The sequence below is a fragment of the Alligator mississippiensis genome, chromosome 2 (genome assembly GCF_030867095.1).
Source record: "Alligator mississippiensis isolate rAllMis1 chromosome 2, rAllMis1, whole genome shotgun sequence".
NCBI classification, from domain to species: Eukaryota; Metazoa; Chordata; order Crocodylia; family Alligatoridae; genus Alligator; species Alligator mississippiensis.
Window position 1 is genome coordinate 119563131 of NC_081825.1, and position 24415 is coordinate 119587545.

The 24415-nt window shown below is 43.4% G+C and overlaps 1 protein-coding gene across 9 annotated transcripts in view; it reads left to right on the forward strand.

The window, feature by feature from the left end:
* Positions 1-24415, forward strand: part of PRDM5 (PR/SET domain 5) — a 169839-nt gene that overhangs the window by 52072 nt on the left and 93352 nt on the right. For all 9 annotated transcript variants that reach the window (XR_009459853.1, XR_009459852.1, XM_059722090.1 and 6 more), the window contains exons 5-8: positions 2080-2254; positions 3229-3321; positions 3582-3703; positions 14618-14697. Coding sequence is in view for 7 of the 9 variants with exons in the window: in XM_059722090.1 (XP_059578073.1) it covers positions 2080-2254; positions 3229-3321; positions 3582-3703; positions 14618-14697 (470 nt within the window). In the remaining 2 variants the exon portion in view is untranslated. The remainder of the gene's footprint in view (positions 1-2079; positions 2255-3228; positions 3322-3581; positions 3704-14617; positions 14698-24415) is intronic.

Below are 24415 nucleotides of genomic sequence, written 5' to 3' on the forward strand. Positions count from 1 at the left end.
GACATCAGCAGTGGGGTTAAACAGGGGTGTGTCTTAGCCCCCACGTTCTTTAATATATATTTTTCATTCCTGTTTCTTCATGCATTCAAGGGCAGCAATGATCGCTTTTATCTTTGAACCAGACTAGATAGAGGCTGCTCAGCATTGCAAGGTTTAGAGCAAAAAAACCAAGGTGAAGAACTAGTTCTGAGAAGACTTCCTGTTTGCAGATGACATGGCCTTGGTTGCCCACAGTGAATCTTCCCAGCAACATCTCTTGGGCAGAATTTCTGAATCATGCAAGAGCTTTGGGATGGCAATTAGTGTAAAAAAGACTGTGATCATGTACCAAAGGGTGAAAGAACCAATACCTGATGTCACTCTGGAGGATAAATCTCTTGGTTTCATTGACAGTTTTGGGTTCTACAATCAACAGGAATCTTGACCTTCAGACTGAACTGACTATCAGAATCAGGAAAGCAGCTAAGAACTTCAGGCTATTACAGAAACGTGCTTGGAGTAACAGCAAATTATCAGCTAACATGAAGATGCAAATCTAACAGACTTCTGAGCTGTCATCCCTGCTTTATGGTTCAGAAATGTGGACTACATATGCTAGGCTTATTGGGAGACTAAACAGTTTCCACATGAGATCTCTGCTCAAGATCCTGAAAATAAAGTGGGAAGACAAAATGCCAAATACAGAGGTACTGAAACATGCATGACTGACACTTAGAAACCACTATCAAGAGGAGGCGGTTGTGATGGATCGACCATGTCATGAGAATGGGAGGAAGACTGTTTCTCCAAAAATATTGTGTATTGCAAGATTTGAGATGGCTCTAGAAAGTGGGGTCACCCTCCATGACTGTACTACGATGTGTACAAAAATGATATGAAGTCATTCAACATCAGTGTAGAAAGCTGGGAAGAGCATGCAGAATCCTGTCCGACCTGGAGGGAACATCTGGCACTGAGTGCAGCTCAACATGAAGTAGCTTTAATCTAGAAGATAGAAGCAAAGCGAGAGAGGATACAGCAGCATGCTGCAAATTTGGTCTCCATCTTAGACAACATATGGATCTATGAAACTTAGCAAACTGTTGCCCTTGAATTGTGTTTGTCAGCCACAGATGGATTCATCAGGCATCTGACTAGACCGCTTTTGTGTACGCTGTGATCAACAATTGCCTACTACTACGTTGTCTCTCATCTCTACCCTCCCTGCTGTGCCTTTCTTTCTCGCTACCATCATGCAAAGAGAATAGAAAACTGCCATTTCACAATGATATACTGCTGAAATTTTTTTCATAAGGTGCACTGAGTGCACATTGGTGAATTGGGGAGCAAAGTAGTTTGTTTTTCTGCTACTGTGGCAATGCCAATTCTGCCACAGCAGAGTGAGCTAGATCTCATTCTTGGTTCATTTTGAACAAATTCTACATACCTGTGCAACTATACTGAAGAGAAATGAGATTACCTAAACATAAATGTGGTCAGATTTTTATCTGAAGAACCTTAATTGATATGATGATGAACTAGGAAGGAAACAATTCAGTTTGCTTGCAGTACTGGCCTATGAAAAAGTATCATGTTACCTGTGAATATATTTGGAATGATTAATCCAGGCTGAAGGCCTGGACATGCAACATTTTTATACCCTTGAACCTACCCCTACACTGGTTTAAACGGGGAACAGATCTATGGTGTATAGCCCTATAGTGGTGCAACATTTTACAATCTGGAATTGTTACTGTGGGAAAAATTAGAGTTAAAACACCACCAGTTTAGACACCACTAGGGTCAACTCCTATACCAGTGTACCCCTGGTACGTTATTAATACTAATATGTTATTAATAGCTTCCCCATCACATTACATCAATTGCAGCAGCCACTCTGGGAGAGCTGGTTGTCTTTCCACTCTAGGCAACAATTTAAATTAACTTGGTGTTCGTTTATTGTCCTGAGGGACAATAATTGTGAATATGATTATGGCATTTGACATAGTACCTTTTCAGAGTAGAAGCTTATTTTAAATTAAGCAGAAATATCAGTTACTGGAAATTATTTCTCTTCTATTTTTCTTTCCAATCATGCAGATTCTTTGAGCTGTAAAGAGGACCACGCATGCCCAAATTGTGAATCCAGTTTTGCCAGCCAGGAGATTCTAGCTGAGCATCTTCAGACTTTGCATCAAAAGCCTAGTGAAGAGAAAGAATTCAAGTGCAGGAACTGTGGAAAGAAATTCCCAGTTAAACAAGCTTTACAAAGACAGTGCGTACAAATAAGAATGTTTTCTATAACTTTTTAAACCAGTAATTTGCCTTAGTCCATATAATTAATTTCTTGTTCAAGTGTCTACAAGGTCCATGCCTCTTTTCTAATAGTGTTGTGATTTAAAAGGCGAGCTGTTTTCTGCCCTTAGGGATTGAATTAATCTTTCATACTTTACCCAATACATTAATTTTTGAATTTGTTGAGTTGCTGTATGTTTTGGAGATCCTGGTTGGAATGAAAAAGGGTCATTAATGTTTAATCATTTGTGACTCTTGGAAGGCTGAAATGGAAAAGTAATTTCAGGTTTTGTCATTAAAGTCATATGCAGCATACTTTATATGAATATTTAATAGATACTGTTATATATTTTAGTATTTATATCTTATGCTACTATCTAAATTAAAACATAGATTAAATGAATGAATCACTTGTTGTTGTATGTTTAGTTAGAGAGAATACTGCATTTAATCTGACTACTGGATAAGAGCACAATAATATTACATAGCAATATGTAGACTTATTCATTTAGGTAAAATCATAATCATCCCTGAAACTGTTATCTCTTACTTCTGAGTAAATACTATTAAGTGCTTATGAAAAATGTGATTTCTTGAAATTGCTTTTTGTAGAGGCAGTTAAATGAATGGAAGAAAAACCCTTTTCCCTCTTTTTTTAAAATCCTAATTTAGAGATTGTTTTGTGATTTGGCTGCTAGCTAAATTTATTAAAAAACTTGCAGAATCTTGCAAAATAAAGTATTTGTAACAGAGAATACACTTCAACAATTTACTATAGCCCCAAACTTGAAATACATATATAATTGAGTAGTCCCATGAACTCATTCTATATACATAAGTAAAAATACTCAATAATACATGTCTGTAGGCTCAGGCCTATATTTTGTAATTGGCAGAGTCAAATTGTTCTTTATAGGATGTTTGGCATTTATTTTATTTTATCTTTTCTCCTAGTGTTCTCCAGTGCACAGAGAATGTCAATCCAGGCGACTCTTCAAGAAGTTTTCAGTGTTCTGTGTGCAATACTTCCTTCAGCTCAGAACTGAGGTTTTGTGTCTGAATTACTGGACTGCTATCATATGATTGCTGGCTTCCCTTTGCATGTTAGCTTGCAAGCTTGTTAGTTTATGTGAATCTTAACAGTGAACGAAGTCAGATGCTTTCATTCCTACCTGCTGTAAGTAATGCATGAGGAGCTGTGGAAATCTGCTATATGGCATGTGTTAAGCTCAGAGCAAACAGTTGCTTACAGTCAAGTTTGTTGGTATTTTTTCATATTATTTTTCTTTGCTGGTTACCCGATGTAGTTATGAGCAGCACAAGGAGGCTTGTAGAGGGGATGCCAGATTCATATGCAAGGCTGATAGTTGCGGAAAGAGATTCAAGAGTAAAGATGCCCTAAAAAAACACAAGGACAATGTTCACACTGGTAAGAAATGACTGATTATATCATTCTAATTCACCACCTAAAGTAAGAACTATTTTTTTTTTAAACGGATTCATTGGTAGTCTTACTATATTTCCATTTACTTATTTACTTCCATTTACTTACAATATTTACTTGAATATAAGATGAGGTTTCCCCTGGGAAAAAGCCTTTCATCTTACATTTGCGTACAAGGAAACCTTATTAAATACTTTGTCTAGCGTTAAACTGTTGCTAGAGGCAGCATTAGCTTAGTAATAGAAACCAACAATACACATGGTCCACAGGGCCAAATGTACTGATGGGAACCACATGTGTGTGTTTGTGGCCCAGGAGGAAATGAACACCAGGCCCAGAGGTACTGCAGTACCAAGGCAGCACTTGGAGAGGCCAGAGCAAGCTCTAGCACCCTTCCCTAGTGCCAAAGTGCTGATGGGAACTACCAAAGGGTAGGTTTCTATAACTGATCTGAATGAGATAGAAGGTAGTGCCCATTGCTCTCAGTGCTGACTCTTTTCCATGGTGATTCACTGCACTGAATACATTTTGACTTCCTCTTGACTCCCACAGTTTTACTGCAACTTTCTTTCTTCCCCCCTTCCCAGGGGATTCCTTTTTCCTTCACCAGCCTTAAATATCTGGCAAACACCACCAAACAGGGCCCTAAACAGTTTACTGAGAAGCCCTCTGTTGCTCCATCTCTCACCCCATCACATATGATTAGTGTGGCCCCACACTACATGAGGTGGAGCCAGACCAGGTTGCCCTGCACCTCATCTTCATGTAAATTTTTGGAAGATCCTATAACTCGTGACAGGGGCACCTCATTCCAGCCGTGAATAGGGAGCTAATTAGCACACGGATCCATTCTGGGTGGTATCTGGAGCCCACACTCATACAGAGAACTGCTGAGCTGTGGGTTCCCCATAACTTTAAACACTGTTATCTCTGCTGGAACCCAGTCCAGTGGCCTATATGGTAAATCATGAACCTTTTGGCTTTGGACTAATGTCATGCATAATTTGTTCTATATATAAGTAGGTACAGAAGTGCTGCTTAAAAGTGTGGTAAAACTTGCAGTAGTTTCAAAAAAAAGTAAAATGCATCCATTCTGGATGAACTAAGTCTATGGCTACCTATAAGGCACATTACTACAGATATGTTTATTTCAAGGTCAGTTTTTTTCAAATTTGCTTCTCACTTCCACACAGAGCCATCCCTAGGGGTGTGTGGGGCCTGCGGCATATCAGTCCATGCAGGGCCGGGGGGGTGGTGAGTGGCCAGAGCGTGGCACAGGGTGTTGGCAGGGGGGAGTGGGTGAGCAGTTGGAGCTGGCAGTGTGTGGTAGCTGTAGCAGGCCATGTATGGCCCTGTCTGCAGGGCCCCTCAAAGTGCTGGGCCTGGGACAGTTGCCTGGATTCCCCCCCCCCTCCCCCAACGTGATAGCCCTGCTTCCATGTACAGGTCTGAAAGTAAGAAGGGGAGAAAAAGGAAGAATTTGGTGGAGCCAAAGGGGCTATATCTGACCCTTGGATTTATTTTCCTTGCTGTATCAGTGAAAGAGGGACAAGTCCAAGGCAAACTCAATTAAATTCTATACCTGGAAAATATAACAAATATATACATTTTCCATATGTAGAATCTAATTACTGGGGGAGGGGTGGTCAGCTTAGATTTAGGGCCTTCTTATATTTAAGTAAATATGCTACTTATCTTATTTCTATTATATTTTGATTTAGATAAAAAAGAATTTAACTTTCTCAGTTCTGAGGCTGTGGATATAGCTAAGTATATCAGGAACACGGAATCCTTATAACCACATAGGCATATTACATAGAGATGGTCATGATGTTGCAGAAAAGACAGACATGTTCACTTCGGTTTTGTTTGTTTGTTTTGTTTTATTTTTGGAAAAGTGGGATGATGTATTTGTATCACATGAGGATTTTTTGGTTCTTCTACATCAAAAAGTACATCTAAGATCTACCCAAGATAGATTGTTTTTGAAAAAGCAAGCATAGTTAATAACTTCCTGCCTTCTGATGTTAAGTTTGAATAATTATGGGGAATTAATAAATACCAGGGAAATTCTAAAGTACCAGCAGAATGCTAATGTTATGCCAATATTCAAAGAAAGCAAACGGGGTGGCCCATGTGATTAACAGCTGATTACTCTGACTTAACTAATAAATTGAAAAATAATGGGAAAATAGTAATAATGGAAAACTGATACTGGAGTCATATGGTAAAGAATCAAAGGATAAGATAATCAACACCAGTCAACACAGCCTTATGGAAAGCAGGTTTTGTCAGATGTACTTGATTTTATTTATAAAGTCATTATAAGTTTTGTTGATGAAGGCTGTGCACAGGCATTACATTTCTGATAGGAGAATCATGGTTCTTCCAGTAAAAATGACACGTGTACAAGCATTCATTCATTTTCTCCCTGGGGAAACAAACTCCTTCAGGGAGAAGATCTTCCATGGCTCACTTTGGACAATCTGTCTTGTGAACACTCTTACACTCCCTTCCCAGTATGGTCCCCTGTCTAAGGAGGAGGTAGGGGATTTGTGGAAGTGCTTCAGTCCTCCCAAAAATGGGAGGACTGGAGCCGCCAATACTCCCCATGCTTTCCCCAAACCATGATCACCCTGATCTTATGAAGGCTTGAGGATCAGGGGAAAGGAGGCTGTTGCAGGATGAATGCCTGTACTGTTCCCCCTCCCAGAAACATTTCTAGCAATGGAAATGAATGCAAGTTTGTGCCTTAAGGTTGCCCTGTAGAGGTGATATACTTTTGTTTGATTTAGTACTGCAAGGTACTAAATAGTGCCATGCTTTAAAAAGTAGCATTATACAATATTCTACATTAAATGAGTTAAAAATCACCTGAATCTCAAAAAGGAACTGTTAAATGAGAATCATAGAATGTGTATGTTGAAAGGCGATTCTGTAGGGATTGTTTCTAAGCCACACATTATTCAGATTTCTTATGCTGACCTAGAATTAAATAATGAAATTGCTGGTGATAAAATATGTGGCTTTCACAAAGATTAGTGAAGTGCTAAATAATGCTAAAGCCAAAGCAATCATACAGAACGACCTGGATTGCTTGGTAAGCTGGATCACTTCAAACAAAATGCTTTTTTGATACAGCCAAATGCAAGTACTTTTTAGAAAAAAGAATGTAGGACAAGCCCCCTGCATGGAGGGTGGTGCATCCTTGAAAACTGGGGCTCTGAAAATGATTTAGGGATCATAATGAATCAGTAATTGAATGGGGCTTTCCAGTATAGTGCAGCTGCTAAATGGGTTAAATTTAGTCCCTGAATATATTAGGAAGGAGGAATGGAAAGGTGACTTATAAGGAATTGGTGAGACCATTACAATTAGTGTATCCCATTCTGGGGCCCACATTCTAAAAAGACAGTGAAAAAATGGAAAGGGTTCAGAACATAGCTAAAAATAATAGGTCATTTAGAGAAAATGCCTTAGAAATAAAAACTACGACTAGGTACAGACATTCAAAAAACCTGAGATGGAATCAATCTAAGTTGCACGGTTTTCTGTAAGGAGCATAGTTTAGATTGGTAGTAGACAGGATACACATTTGCCCTTAGATATGGGGGGCAAGTCTTAGACTGGACTCCACCATTTTTAAACCAGTTTGTGCGCTGAACTTCTGTTCTGCTATGGGTATAAACCTGTTTTGCATGCCAACCTTCTGCTCTGTTACGGGTACAGACTGGCTTTCAATCACATTTACCTGTAAAATAATGGAAAATATTCACAATTTGCTGCGTGCACATGAGCAATTCGTAGACTATTTCCCTATCAACAATGATGGAAAGAGGTAAAAAAAAAAAAAAAAAAAGAGAGAGAGTAAATTGATTTATATTTAAATCTTCCACAGTGCTGTTTAGATCTTGTTGTTAACTTTTATATTCTTTCCACAGCATGTTGTGCCTATTTTTACTGTCAGCATTAACAACAGCATTGCAGTAATATTATAAAGTAAGAAAGAAGGCCTGAAAAATAATACTGCTCTGTAGATGTTCCTCCTTAATAATAAATCTGTGTGATGTGCATAAGACATATACAGTCTCTATTTTCTAACTAACTACTTTAGTTTTATTTTGACTAAACTTACTTTAGTTTTGCAGCTTGAAATATGAAACTTTAAGTCATGTTTTGTTCAGTATAGTCCCCACGTTTTATCCAATAGTCTAGTAAAATACTGCTGTTGGACCATTTTAGATTAGAAGTCCTTTCACCATAGATTCATAGATGTTAGGGTCGGAAGGGACCTCAATAGATCATCAAGTCCGACCCCCTGCATAAGCAGGAAAGGGTGCTGGGTCTAGATGACCCCAGCTAGATACTCATCTAACCTCCTCTTGAAGACCCCCAGGGTAGGGGAGAGCACCACCTGCCTTGGGAGCCCGTTCCAGACCTTAGCCATTCTAACTGTGAAGAAGTTCTTCCTAAGGTCCAATCTAAATCTGCTCTCTGCTAGCTTGTGGCCATTGTTTCTTGTAACCCCCGGGGGCGCCTTGGTGAATAAATACTCACCAATTTCCTTCTGTGCCCCCGTGATGAACTTATAGGCAGCCACAAGGTCGCCTCTCAACCTTCTCTTGCGGAGGCTGAAAAGGTCCAGTTTCTCTAGTCTCTCCTCGTAGGGCTTGGTCTGCAGGCCCTTAACCATACGAGTGGCCCTTCTCTGGACCCTCTCCAGGTTATCCGCATCCTTTTTGAAGTGTGGCGCCCAGAATTGCACGCAGTACTCCAACTGCGGTCTGACCAGCGCCCTATAGAGGGGAAGTATCACCTCCTTGGGCCTATTCGTCATGTATCTGGTGATGCACGATAAAGTGCCATTGGCTTTTTTGATGGCTTCGTCACACTGCCGACTCATGTTCATCTTAGAGTCCACTAGGACTCCAAGATCCCTTTCCACCTCTGTGCCACCCAGCAGGTCATTTCCTAGGCTGTAGGTATGCTGGACATTTTTCCTCCCTAGGTGCAGCACTTTGCATTTCTCCTTGTTGAGCTGCATTCTGTTGTTTTCCGCCCACTTGTCCAACCTGTCCAGGTCTGCCTGCAGCTGTTCCCTGCCCTCCGGTGTGTCCACTTCTCCCCATAGCTTTGTGTCATCTGCAAACTTGGACAGAGTACATTTCACTCTCTTGTCCAAGTCACTGATGAAGACATTAAAGAGTATCGGCCCAAGGACCGAGCCCTGCGGGACCCCACTTCCCACACCCTTCCAGGTCGAAACCGACCGATCTACCACGACTCTCTGGGTGCAACCCTCCAGCCAATTCACCACCCACCGGACTGTGTAGTCATCCAAGTCACAGCCTCTTAACTTGTTCACCAGTATGGGGTGGGATACCGTATCGAAGGCCTTCCTGAAGTCTAAGTATACGACATCCACCCCTCCTCCTGTGTCCAGGCGTTTCGTAACCTGATCATAAAAAGAGCATGATACCAGGTTAAGTAGCATGCAGTTATATATTTTCATGCACTGATTAAAATATATCTATCTTAATAAGTATTTAGATAATATTTTATAGTAAAATAGTCCCTTTATAGTCAACATTAATTGGAAAATAATTGTAAATTTCATATTTATGTAACAATTTCTTTCTATTTGCCCCTCTGTATTGTATGTTGTTGATGGAAGCTGAAATTCACTCTGGAGGGCTTGTTCATCTCTCTCTCTCCCTCCCATAAAAAATCAAATGGGGATAGGGTAGGTTATGTTTTAGTCTATGCAAAGAATAAAGGATGTAGGAACATCGGGTAAATCCCCAGTGTTTACAGGTGTTTTTGTCACAGGTCCAATTTTATGTCCTGGATGACATTTTCTTTATTTCACAGCCCGGGGAATCATCCCAAAAGCCATCAGCCACCATTCTCATTAATTTTCTTGCAAGTGTGTTGCATGGCAGCCTCTCCATCAACCACACTTCTACAGCTTTTCTTGCTAGTTGCTTCAGTCTTTACCCAGGGAGATTAAAGCCCTCTCTTTTCCTGGTTATAGCAAAGAAATCAGCATCCTGGAGCTGCAACTGGACTAAGAACTGGTATTGAAAGAGATCATCCGACATAGAAATATAGAGGGGTTTCATAGATTAATACATGTTTGGGTCGGAAGGGATCTTAGCAGATCATCAAGTCCAACCCCCTGCCCTGGGCAGCAAAGAGCTCTAGGATCAGACAACCACAGCCAGGTGCATGCCTAGCCATCTCTTAAAGACCCCCAAGGTAGGGGAGAGCACCACCTCCCTGGGAAGTCCATTTCAGATTCTGGCAACCCTTAACATAAAGAAGTTCTTCTTGATTTTTAACCTAAATCTGCTCTCCATCAGGTTGTGGCCATTGTTCCTAGTTACTCCAAGGGATGCCCTGGTAAACAGAGCATTTCCTATTACTTGCTGACACCCCCACCCCGGCTGATGAAATTGTAGGCAGCCAAAAGATCACCTCTCAGCCTTCTCTTGCGGAGGTTGAAGAGATACAGGTCCCTCAGTCTCTATTCATAGAGCTTTGTCTGCAGGCCTGTAACCATACCAGTGGCCCTCCTATGAACCCTTTCAAGATTGTCCACATCCCTCTTGAAGTGCGGCACCCAAAACTGGATGCAGTACTCCAACTGCGGCCTGACCAGTGCTGCATAGAGGGGAAGTAGCACCTCCCTGGGCCTGTTTGTTATGCACCTGTTAATGCATGATAAAGTGCAGTTAGCTTTACTGCTTACTTCGTCACATTGATGACTCATGTTCATCTTGGTGTCAATAATTACTCCGAGATCCCTTTCCACTGCTGTGCTGCTGAGAAGGTCCTCCCACAGCCTGTAATCATTCTGGTGATTCCTTCTCCCTAGGTGCAACACCTGACACTTGTCCTTGTTGAACTGCATCCTCTTCTGTTCCTCCCACTTTTCCAACCTGTTCAGATCCACCTGGATTTGTTCCCTACCCTCTAGTGTGTTAACCTTACCCCATAATTTGATATCATCTGTGAATTTGGAAAGATTGCTTTCTACACCCTAATCCAAGTCACTGATGAAGACATTGAACAGTACATGTCCAAGGACTGAGCCCTTTGGGACTCTGCTGCCCACATCTTTCCAGGTTGATACTGACCCATCCACCACCACTCTGTGGGTGCGACCCCTAAGCCAATTTACCACCCACCTGACCATGTATTCATCTACGTCCTAGCCGCTCAGTTTATGTGAGACTAGAATGAGATACCTTATCGAAGGGTTTCTTACAATCCAAGTAGATGACATCTACCTCGATTCCTGCCTCTAAACATTTTGTGACCTGGTCATAAAAAGAAACAAGGTTAGTGAGGCAGGCCTGTTATGAATCCATGCTGGTTGTCCTTCAGCATTATTTTTCCTGCTGGACTCCCACAAATGTTATCTTTAATAATTTTTTCAAAGGTTTTCCTGAGGATAGAGGTGAGACTAACTGGTCTATACTTACCCAGATCCTCCTTCCTCCCCTTCTTGAAAATAGGGGCTATGTTGGCCCTTTTTCAGTCCTCTGGGACCTGACCTGAGCACCAAGAGTGCTAAAACAGCTGTGCCAGTGGCTCTCCTATGACACTGGGGTGGAAAAAGGAGACTTGTACAGGAAGGAAAACTATGCTAAGGTCTGCTGGAATGGGAACAGTAGTGAGGTGGACCTAGAAGGGAGTAAGAACAGAGTAGACTAAGGAATAAGGGAAGCATAACAAACAGAGAAATGGTGAGAGAAGTGAAAAGGTAGAACATTCAACCAAGTAAATTAGAAAGGGAAGAGGTAAGGAATCCAAAAGATGAATGAGGGGAAAAAGTGTAAAGGAACACAGTAAGATCAGCCAGAGATTAAAGTCAATAAATAGCAAGTCATGAGGGTGTGAGAGAGAGAGGGCTGGGATAAACTTGCAATATATGTCAGTTTGGTCTGGAAATAGTCATGCTATGCCAATAGGCCCCAAACCTGTAGCACAGACTGGCACTGATGAGGTTTCTGGTGCTGCCAAGTTGTCATGCCTCAATCTCTAGCTCTCTTCAGCTGCAGTTTGGTTTAGACACTGGACATCCTATATTTGATATTCCCAAATAAAATAATTTGACTCTGGTGGGATATAACACAAACATATTGCTACCTATGCGTTTTGACAGAAGGTTCTGCCTAGTTTGCTATAAATGCGTTGTAAGTCACCAAAAGACCTACCACACAACCATGGCAGCACTCTTAAACTACACCGTGATTCAGAGGTAAATTTACTATTGATTGATTAACTTTTCATGACTATATCTATAAGCCAGAATTTGACTCATAAACTGGTAATTCAGTGAGAGAGACAGGCTTTTCATTTTCTCAGATCTTTGCAATCAATAGCTAACAAATATTTGAGGACATGAGATACTAAATGACTCTGCCAAGATAAGTGCTACTTTTTTCTTCTGGTATGTATAGTTTGGCACAATCATGCAGGTCCTTGTTATCACCAGATTAGATTTATATATTCAATATGGAACTGCATTTGGGTAACCTGGAAGCTAGCAGTGAAGTCTTCAGCCTCCTTTCTAAGTGAAGTTGCAGAGTGGAAGCACATTAAGGCAGTATTCCCCAAGCTACACTGGCTTCTATTAAGTTTCTCATTGGAAACCCTAGTGTTGATTTTATACTGTTAAAGCCTAAAGAGTGTGCACTTTGATTACTTGGGACATTAACCTTTCCCAATGATATATGACCATCATGCATACTAGTGGTGGTGTGAGAAATGATGGTCTTGTAGAATAAAAGGGAGCTACTCCCAGGGTATTTTGAGGAGTCCTGAATTTTGGGACTTGAATCTAAATTTGTTAGGTTTCTGAATTGAAAAAATCTTTATCTTATTTTCTCTTTGCATTAAATTGTTATGCTGGCCAGGGCATGTAGTCTTATTAAAAAAATTAGAATAATTAAATAAATGAGAGGGGTATATATTATATCAATTTTATTTATTTAACAGTTTTCAAGAAAGACAAATTAAGATCAGATCCAGTTGAAAATCATATTGAATTATTTAAAAATGAAATGAAAACAATAACTAGAAGAGAAAAGAAAACTAAATATTAAAAATAATTATAAATATATAATGCTCAAGAAACTAAGAGCATAGGGAGATGGGGTACTGGAATGGCTGGAAAAGTCTTGAACTGGAAGTAGTCTGATGTGTTAACTTCTGACCAGGCTTCATTAAACTTCAGGTGAACAGTATTTTTTGCTTCCTCCTGCTTAGCTTTGCTACTTTTTTTTTATTGTAATGTGAGCATATATGCCAGAACACATGTGTAGGCCTCGGGTTATAAAGAAAGAATCAGGTTTGTAATAATTGGCTCTTGTAATGAATAGCTGTTTGAGTACTACCACAAACTTGAAACCATGGTGGTGGCCTGAAAAACTGCCTTGGCATAACTGATTCCAAGTTTTTTTTCTTGGATGGACACCACAAGGTACAAGCAAAGTGCACACAGAGGCAGCTGAGCACGGAGGTAGTGGAAAGCACTGCTGTAGGCCAAATAAGATGTAGATAGCTGTAGACTGTAGGAAGACAGGCAAAACAAAACCCAAGGATAGCTCAGTAGGGAAGAAGTAAATTCAGAAAGAAACAGGGTGAGGGTGGCAGATTGATGAGGAAATAACTGCTGTAAAAGTTAATTGGTGAGGATCTATAGTATGACCATACAAGGAGTATACAGAAGAGGACTGTAAAAAGATATAAAAGTCTAAGGAAACAACCAAGTTTGGGAAGTTGTCACCGAGTCAGAGGAGAACACGGTCAAAACTGGGACCCCCCAGTGCCACGATGATGCCTAGCTAGCTGAGTCATTGTGCATTGTTCAGAAGGCCGGCATAAGAATACCTTTACAGACAGTTTTGGATTTTGCTTAAGTAATGGTATTGCTTACGTGTGCAATACATTTGGATTTGAAACTGGAATGGGATCACCAATCATTTGATACCATTCATACCACCCCTTAATCAAAATTATGTGCACCAGATTTAGAATCCCTTTTGGCTTCAGCGAGTGAGCTGAAGTGGGCTCTAGCTGGTGAATGGAGATCATAATATCCAGGTTTATTGAACCACGCTGGGTCCCAAGGATTGCAACCTTGATTCATGGAGAGAGGGATTTGCTGAGACTGTACACAAATATGGGCGAGTAGGATATCCAGTTAGGGATTTTCCCTTTCCAAACCTAACACCATGGCAACAGAAGTAGAAGATTTTAGGTAACCTAATTAAATGCTTTGTCGTTTTTCAAACCAATTGTAAAAAGAAAAGAAAATGTGTGTGGTTTCTGACCTTTAACTTGGATTATAATTTATATGATAGATTTTATTTGTATTTATGATGTGGCGCTAATACGAATTCCCAATCTTATTCATTTAGGAAAATATTAATTTCATGCTGTTTTTTACTATAAGGTAGAAGACTGGCAGCTTTCAGAGCCCCCTAAGTGGAAATATTGGTGTTGGCCTCAGTAGGGATCTCTTTTTCATTGCTCCACAGACTTCAATCATTAATCAGACTTTTTAAGCTCTAATGGTATGTTTTTTGAGGATGACAATTGTTTTTGCCTTCTGAATAGCACAGTTATTTAGTACACTTCATACAAATTTACTATTAGATGATACTTCAGTTCTGTAAGGTTCTTTTTTAAGGTTTGATTTTTCATTAAAAATAAGTTACAAGGTACCTGCAGAGAATTTCTGTAAACCAGCACCTTGAAGATGGGGTACAACTGTAAAATTCTTGTGTTGGTCAAATGACTTGTGAAAAATCATGTATCCAGTGGAAACATCTGGGTTCTTTCTTTGCATTTCTTTAAGAAGTTTGTGGTATTTTGTTTCTGTTTTAGGAAATTCTAGGAAGAAACTGATGTGCTCAGTGTGCAATAAGAAATGTTCCTCAGCAACAAATCTTCAAGAGCATCGAAAGGTCAGTAAGATGAAGGCTGACCCACAGCAGGCTTTGACTTCACGAAGATATGAAAGCATGGAGCTTGGGTCACTTGAGAGCTCCTGTAATACAAACTAGTAGGTAGTCTTTTTATGGTTACAAAAAACATGCCATTTTTTTTTTTTTTATTCTGGGCTTTTAATTTTGTAACCACAGTAGGTTAAACGAAAATTTTTGGTTTATTTGTAACCTATCTTTTCCTAAGCATCAAATTGTGTGTGTGCGTGTTCATTTTCAAATTCCTGAGCTAAGCCAAAATTGCCTACTTTCATTTATCTTCAGGTCACAGGAAGGGGACTAAAACTAAATGTATATAAGCCTAAATTAGACTGAACCTATGAATCTTTCTGATTATGCAGAAAATGCAAACATGTTCTTTTTTTCCTTATGATTCTATGTGAAAATAACATCACAATCCTAAGAATGTAGTCTGAAATCTATTTTATTGGCATGGTTAGTATACAAATGCCCTTAAAAGAGAAGGGATATAAAAAGCAAATGTATTTTTAGTTTTAGTCACTTGAATTCTTGTAGATAAATTGAAATAGTGGCATTTCAATAACCAGAACAGAAAGACTTAATTTTCTAAAAAACACTCATTGGAAATAAGGTAGTTAGTATAGATATACAGATAGGTAATGAATAAGGTTCTTAAACTGTTATACCCAAGGGAGATCCTGCAAGATTAATTTGATAAATCAGTAAAACCTGAGAGGGCCAGATTTTACAAAAACCTATATCATATAGTTTATCAGATCAACCATGAGTCTTTTAATAATGCCCTATTTTCAATCTAAGTCCAGTGAGAATATATAATATTGATTAAAATAAGTTGTTGTAAAATTGTTGCAAGCCTTTTTACTAATTTTTCATGATTTGTTATTTTGCTTACTTGTATTAATGTTCTCTGGAATGTTTTGGAGAAAAAAGAGAGAGAAAATGCAAAACACCACTGTCCAATTGCTCAGTCACTTTCCAAGCTAATCAGAATGTGTTTTGTTCAGTAGGTCACAGCCAGGCAACAGCCCTTGTTTCTAGACAGCTGCAGTGATTCATAGATTCATAGACGTTAGGGTCGGAAGGGACCTCAATAGATCATTGAGTCCGACCCCCTGCATAGGCAGGAAAGAGTGCTGGGTCTAGATGACCCCAACTAGATGCTTATCTAACCTCCTCTTGAAGACCCCCAGGGTAGGGGAGAGCACCACCTCCCTTGGGAGCCTGTTCCAGACCTTAGCCATTCTAACTGTGAAGAAGTTCTTCCTAAGGTCCAATCTAAATCTGCTCTCTGCTAGCTTGTGGCCATTGTTTCTTGTAACCTCCGGGGGCGCCTTGGTGAATAAATACTCACCAATTCCCTTCTGTGCCCCCGTGATGAACTTATAGGCAGCCACAAGGTCGCCTCTCAACCTTCTCTTGCGGAGGCTGAAAAGGTCCAGGTTCTCTAGTCTCTCCTCGTAGGGCTTGGTCTGCAGGCCCTTAACCACACGAGTAGCCCTCCTCTGGACCCTCTCCAGGTTATCCGCATCCCTCTTGAATTGCGGCGCCCAGAATTGCACGCAGTACTCCAACTGCGGTCTGACCAGCGCCCTATAGAGGGGAAGTATCACCTCCTTGGATCTATTCATCATGCATCTGGTGATGCACAATAAAGTGCCATTGGCTTTTCTGATGGCTTCATCACACTGCCGACTCATGTTCATTTTAGAGTCCACTAGGACTCCAAGATCCTTTTCCACCTCTGTGCCACCCAGCAGGTCAGTCCCTAGGCTGTAGGTGTGCTGGACATTTTTCCTCCCTAGGTGCAGCACTTTGCATTTCTCCTTGTTGAACTGCATTCTGTTGTCTTCTGCCCACTTGTCTAACCTGTCCAGGTCTGCTTGCAGCTGTTCCCTGCCCTCCAGCATGTCCACTTCTCCCCATAGCTTTGTGTCATCTGCAAACTTGGACAGAGTACATTTCACTCTCTCGTCCAAGTCGCTGATGAAGACATTAAAAGAGTATCAGTCCAAGGACCGAGCCCTGCGGGACCCCACTTCCCACACCCTTCCAGGTCAAAGCCGACCCATCCACCACGACTCTCTGGGTGCGACCCTCCAGCCAATTTGCCACCCACCGGACTGTGTAGTCATCCAAGTCACAGCCTCTTAACTTGTTCACCAGTATGGGGTGGGATACCATATCGAAGGCCTTCCTGAAGTCTAAGTATATGACATCTACCCCCCTCCTGTGTCCAGGTGTTTTGTAACCTGGTCATAAAAAGAGACTAGATTAGTCAGGCACAATCTGCCTGCTACGAACCTGTGCTGGTTTCCCCTCAGCATAATTTGTCCTGCCGGGCTCTCGCATATGTGAGCCTTGATAATTTTTTCAAAGACTTTGCCAAGGATGGAGGTGAGACTGACTGGCCTATAGTTGCCCGGGTCCTCCTTCCTCCCCTTCTTGAAAATGGGGACCACATTGGCCCTTTTCCAGTCCTCCGGGACTTGGCCCATGCGCTACGAGTGTTCAAATATTCCCGCCAGTGGCTCTGCAATGATGTCAGCCAGTGCCTTCAGCACCCTCGGATGGAGCTCATCCGGGCCTGCCGACTTAAAGGCATCCAGTTCTTCCAAGTGACTCTGCACCATCTCAGGGTCTACGCATGGAAGTCTGGTGCCTTGCTGCTGCCTCTCTACAACCCCAGTGAGAGACTTGTCGTGCCCCTCGCTTAGGAACACTGAGGCAAAGAACTCGTTGAGGAGTTCAGCCTTGTCCCCCCTGTCCATCACCAATTGTTTCTGCCCATTTAGCAGGGGTCCTATTTGTCCCTGGGCCTTCCTTTTACTCCCAATATATCTAAAAAACAATTTCTTGTTGTCTTTTACTTGGGATGCCATCCTCAGCTCCATGGTAGCTTTGGCCCGTCTAACTGCCTCCCTACAAGCACGAGCAGAGGAGGTATACTCCTCTTTGGTGATCAGTACTCCTCTTTGAAAACTCCTCATGTTTCTAAGAAACAGCTTTTCCTATCTATCCACAGCTAAAATTTGTTCAGGCTCTCAACATCTTCTCTCTTGATTGCTGCCACCTCCTTTCTGGCTGTGCCCCATTTGTATCCATTCAATATTACTTTGCCCTTCATTGAATTTTATCCAGCATACCATGATTATTTTCAACTCTGATCCTCTCCTCCAAAACATTTGCATCCCATCCCAACTTGGTGTCTGTGGCACGGCACTTGATGTGCCTGCCACTTTAAGAGGTCAGGCAACTGAACCACCTGTAGGTGGGGGCCAGGGCTAATTGTGGAGTCAGTTGACTCAGGCGGCTGGCAGGTGAGGCTAGGCCTGATCAAGGCAGTCACCTGATTGGAGGAGGGCTGGGTTTAGACAGGGACCCTGGGAGCTGGTATAGGAGCATCACCCAGCAGGAAGGCTGCCACTCCTGAATGCCAGCAAGGAGAATAACATCTAGAGGTTTGGGTAGGAACGAAGGGGATGGAGGAGGTTCCTGGGGACCCAGTGTAGCGGTCCAGGGGGCTGAGTGCCTGAGGCCTAGTGAGTAGTCAGGGGAGCCCTAGGAGAGGGGCTGAGAGTCTGTGAGCCTATTGAGGGGCCAGGTGAGCCCTGAGAGAGAGGCTGAGTGTTTGAGAGACCTAGTGAAGAGGCTGGGTGAACCCAGTGAGTGGGGCAAAGCATAGGGGCCTATTGAGTGGTCTGGATGAGCCTGGAGAAGGAAGGGGCTCTTTTAGGGAAGACTTATGGAGGGCTCTGGGTGAGCCCAGAGAGAGGAAGTGATCTATGGAGGGGCCTGAGAGGGAAGACTGACAGAGACGAGAGGGCTGACAGCTAGAGGACTGACCCTGGGAATCTCAACTGGCCTGTGCAGGGCCAGGGCCCAGGAGGGGCTGAAGGGTGAAACAGAGCACAGCAGAGACTGCCAGAGCTGGGAGAGCCTCGAGTTCTCAACTGGCCTGAGGTGGGGCCAGGGCCTAAGAGAGACCAAAGGTCCTTGTGTGGCCACAGCTGAGAGGAAGGGGTCAAGGGGCATGCAGCCTGGGATGATGATGGCTGGTGCTAGGCCATCTGAGGAGGAGGATCAAGGAAAGGGGTCTGAGAGTGAATTGGAGGCCAGAGATAGAGGACTCAGATGAGAGATGGAGCCAGGGCCAGGGGAACTGGTGGTTAGCCCGCCAGGTGGGGTGTAAGGACATCTAGGGGGAGCCCAGAGAGGGACAAGTAAGATTAGGTAGGTCTGAAGACTGGTCCTGACCAAGACCTGAACCAGACTCTATTGGGGATGGTTAGCATGGTGGGTCTGCCTGTGGCAGGATAGCCTCCATGAAATGTTGTGTATGGGCCACTCTAGGGAAAGGTGAGGATGGGGTGCTGGAAATCCTTGGCTCCTACTGCCTTGTGGGTTACCATATGGAGGGGGAAGCTAGAGGAGTACACCCCAACAGAAAAGCACTTGGCAAGGAAGACCGGGACCACATAGGTCCGAAGACCCAGTGAACAAGCCAGGGAAGACCGGGACCATGTGGGTCCAGAGGTTCAGCGATAAGCCAGAGAAGACGGGACAGCATGGGTCTAGTGGCCCAGGGTCAGGGCAGGGAAGATGGGGACCACGTGGGTCCAGAGGCCCAATGAGGGGCAGGGAAGACACGGACCACATGGGTCCGGAGGCCCGATGAGGGGTTGGTGAATAGAGTGGGGTCCAGTGAAGGGATGGGGGAATAGAATGCAGGGTCAGACAGGTCTGAGGGCCTGGATAGTGAGGCCTGGCAGAGGGCTTGAGGCATATAGTGAGGCCCCGTGAGCATAGTGGGACTGGAAAGGTCTAGCAACTTAGTGAGGGACCAGGAATAGTGTAGGACCAGAAGCATCTGAGGGCCTGGAGAGTGGCTGGGAAAGGGAAGAACTAAAAGGATCCAGGATGATGGACCAAAAGGGGTTGGCAGCCTAGAAAGGGGCCAGGAGGAAGTCCAAGGGGCCTGGTAGCCCAGGGAGTGCTTGTGTGTGACCAAGGGGTCTGAGAGCCCAGAGAAAGGCTAGAAAAGACATTGAGGGATCTGGCACCCCAGGAAGGGGCTATGCAGAGAGACCGAGAGGTCTGAGGGCCCGGAGTGGGGCTGAGAGAGGCCGAGGGGTCAGAAGGCCCCTAGAGGGGCGGCATTGGCAATTGGTAGAACAACTGTAAGGATGTCATCTGCGAGGCATCGGGTTTGGTGTAGAGGAGGTATAGAGCCATGCACTTGGCCTAGAAGACCAGGACCACAATCTGGGTGGTAATTGTAATAAGACCAGGGTAGCCTCCCACACTCTGTATAACGAGTAACATCAAGACATGGCAGGAAAGACCTGGGTGGACTGCTCATAGAGTAGGTAACTCTATTTTTTTCCTGGTTCCTGTGACTGTCCTCCACAAATTTTGTAAGTGTAGACTCCTGTTTGCATCAGGTGTTATTTACAGAGTCGCCCTTTCTCTGATAGAAATGAATATCTAGTCCTTCTGGCCATGGTGCATCTTTTCTCTGGGGGTGGCAGCTGGGGGCAGCAGAAAGGCAGTGAAGCTCCACCAGAGTTAGAAGTTTGTAGAACTATTTCCTGCAAAAAGTGCAGGATTTAGTTATAAAAGATTCCCTGAAATGTCTGATCACATTGCTTGTAGCTGTGGATCTGTGCAGGGACTAATTTCTCAATGGGCTTTTTATAGTTAGGGAGGAGGAATGCAACACAGATTACCAGTGATTACCAGTGGCAGAAAGCATCCTACTCACTTTTGAGACATTGGGTTTTTGAAGGGTTTTTTGTGGGGAGGGGGGTTATTTGTGGGGTTTTTTTGCCGACGTGTGCTGGCATCTCTCAATTCCCAAACAAATTTTGATTTGCCTCTATATAGAAAGCTCTTGGAGCTCAGGGGGAAGGGAAGAACATAAAGCATTGCCAAATCTCTGCCAACCACTTTTAGTGCAGTCTATGCTTTGCTGATTATTTCTGCCCACCAAGCACCATGCAGCTATCTAGGGGAGTTTTTACATGTGCTCCAGGGGCAGTGGGGAGCTGCTTTTAATTAGAGTGGTTCTGAGAGCCACTCTAATTAAAGTGCCCACAGCATCTCATGTATCAGCATCCCTGTGCTTCAAAAGTACTGTGACAGGGGTACTTCAACTAAAGTTTATCAAGCGAGTTTTAGTAAAAGTGCCCTCACAGTGATTTTGAAAACATGGAGATGCTGATAAATGAGACGTGGAGGCTGGCTGGAGCGTGCTAATTGGTACACTAGCAGACTTGATTAATCTTTTGCCAGGCCTCAGTATCCAAGTCTGCTCTGACACACTGTAATTACAGCACATTGGAGCAGCCTCCCTGCATGTGCACAGGCACCCTACTCTATCATGTGATTTTTCTTTATAACGGTCCATTTTGTACCAATAGAAATCTACTTTAAAATGAAACACTGATTTCAAGCACTTTAAACCTATAAACAAAATTGATTTGTGTGGTACAGAATTGTAGACTCTGACCCCTTAATTCATTTGGAATTGTACTTGTTTACACTGCACGTAGTCCTACTGGCTCTGTAAGAGGATCATTAAGTAAATGATTGGAGGGTTTTTAAACCCGAAAGCTTGCTTAAATTTTTTTCCAACTATTTAATTTGGTCTAATAAAAGATATCAGATTCACCCAAAGAACCTTCTCTGCCTGTGTCCTTAGACCAACAGGGCTACAACCTACACCCCTCATTAAGTAAAAGACATTAGGTGTGAATAAATGTTATTAGCAGGTGGCTTTTGGTAAACAGCCTTGCAAAAGTAAATCCAACTCAAGTTCACCTCTGCAAAATTATTCATAAAAAATTTGTCCTATTTAAAAAACCAAATGAAGATTTCTGAGACTGCCACTCTTTTAAATGAAGAAATATGTTTAGTTGAGGTTACATAGAGCTTGGTCACATACTTGCTATTCCGTTCAATTAGGTCATAAGAGGTTGTTATCTAGAGCTGTAAATCAAAGTGCTCTTAAACAGTTACAAGAACGTTTCTTTGTCATGCACTTATGTAAGTGCTGCTTGCAAATGGAAGCCTCCCTAGTTTGTATTACTATCAAGTGAGTTATTCTACATACTAAAGGCTTTGTTACCTGGTGATTTTGGGCAGCTCCTGGAACTCTTTACCCCTGGATTGTCCACACATTAACACCTGAAACTAGTTTTAAGCACCCTTTAGGTAGCTTAGCTATGCCACTTCAGGGCAGGTCTATTTCTGTTACCCAGCTTGTGTTGCACTAACCTGTGGCCACTCTAGGCTACACATTGGTATAAACACTCCATTCACCCCTGCCTCCCACTGGCCCATATTGGGTCCATTGCTTCCACATGCCCCTGATTGAGCTGCCCTCCCTATCCCCCCCTGGATCAGATCCAGTGTCCTCTGCCCTCCTAACACCCCACATCCCACCACCCATGTCCCCTTTCTTGTGGCTGCCAGCACAGTCCCAGGGGAGCAGGCAGCAAGGGGAACCTGGTTGCCCAGCTGCTACTGCTGTTGCTGCCACTCTTTGGACTGGGTAATCACAAGTAAGTCAGCAGACATGGGGGGCCTGGGTGAGCTGTGAAGGCTGGGGGGCAGGGGAAAGCACGGAGGGCATTTCAGGGGCAAGGAGGGAGTCCCAGGGTGGGTGGGGATAGGGAAAAAGGCAGTGGCTGGGGAGGCAGGGGAAAGCCCAGATTTGGGAGGGGCAGGGAGGTGGGAGGATTCCTACTTTTCAGTTGTCAAGGCCCATACTAGCCTGAATGTGTGACTGTTTCAAATGCGAGCTAACACTAACACGGATCAATATTTGAGCAGTTCAAAGTGCAGCATGTAATACAGCTCTAAAAGATAACATAATTTTCTATGAATTCTCTTAAAATGAAAATTCTTCCAGAAAAACATAAGAATTGCCATATGGGGTCAGACCAGAGGTCTATCTAGCCTGTCTGTGACAGTAGCAGAAATAGATGCTAAAAGGAGAGCATCAAATCAGATAGATCTAGAATGATCTATCCCCTATCCATTACCTTCCATGGTATCTAGCATTACTGATTTAGAGCAGGGGTGGACAGTTGTTTTGGCTGGAGGGCCTCTTAATGAGTTTTAGTGAGCTGTTGAGGACTGCAAGGGTAGCCTCACACCTTAACAGGTGCCCTGCCTCATGTTTGCCACCTTGGGACTGGAAGTCCTCCTCCTAACCCCTGACCTTTGCCACCTGAGGTCCCTCCCCTTGCCCCAGAAGTACTCCTTTTGGGAAGGGGGGGTGAGGTTGCCATCTTGGAACTGGAAAAAAGAAACTAATCGTATGCTACAAGATATCAAACATCTACTATACCATATTTTAATTTTATTTAAAAAAAATCTTTGTCCTGATTGATGTGTTTGCATAGTGTATATAGAGGCAATTGCATAATAGCTCAAAATACAGTCTTGTATATTTCATAGATTTCATAGGTTTCATAGATGGTAGGACTGGAAGGGACCTTGGAAGATCATCGAGTCTAGCCCCCTATACCAGGGGTAGGAAGTCACCTAGGGTCAAAGGATTCTAGCAAGATAAACGTCCAAATATCTCTTTAAGAAATCCAGAGTAGGTGCTTGCACCACCTCTGGGGGGAGTCTGTTCCAGGCCTTGGGGGCTTGGACAGTAAAGAAGTTCTTCTTTATGTCCAGCCTGAAACAGTCTTGCAGGAGTTTGTGACTGTTTGACCTTGTGTCCATGGGGTGCTCTGGTGAACAGGCATTCCCCCAGATCCTGATGTACACCCCTTATATACTTATATTGTGTTGCGGGGGAGGTAAGGGGTATTTTTGGAAGGGTGTGGTTGGGAAGTGACTGGGTGTGTGTGATGGGGTGTGGGTATGGTGGGTGGTGTGTCTGGAGGAGGTCCCATAGTACACAGCTTCTGCCCAAGTCCCTGGCTGTACACTTTGGCAGCATGCAGGGCCAGTCCAACCCAGAGCCAGAGCACACGGCTCCCATGCTCCTGCAGTGTGGGGGCCAGCTTGGCCAGGTCCCATAGCACATGGCTGCCCACGCTCCCAGCCCCCTTTCCCCAGTGGGAGTCCCTGGCCTCTATCCCAGTGGGGCCCTTACCTGCATTTCCACTCTTGCAAGCAGGGAGGGCTGAGAAACAGCCACAGGAGTGCCAGCCAAAAACCTCTGCCAGGCAGAAGCTTCTTGTCTCTAGCACCCTCTGCCTTGGGGATGGGAGCAGGCCTGGCCAGACTGGGCTGGGGGCTGGTTGCTTAGTGGCCAGAGCTGGACTTCCTGTATGGAGGCACTGGCTTTCAGAGGGGCAGTGAGGGATAGGGCCTGTGATAATTCAATTTATGGAGGGACCTCGTGGGCCGGATAGAATCACCTGCAGGCTGGATGTGGCCCGCAGGCTGTATTTTGTCTGCCCCTGGAGATGCCAATGGAAATAGCTCCAACTGTTCTGTTCAACAGGTATTAATAGAGCTATCATCAGTGAATCTGCCTGGTCCCTTTTTTAGCCTGGCTATGCTATCTGTCTCTACCAATCCTGTGGCAATGAATTCCATGATTTAACTAAGTGTTGCATAAAAAAGTACTTTCTCTAATTAGCTTTAAACTTGTCTCCTGCTAATTTCAGTGGGTGCCCACTAGTTCTAGTATTCTGGGACTTGGCGAACAATACCTCTCCGTTTACTTGGT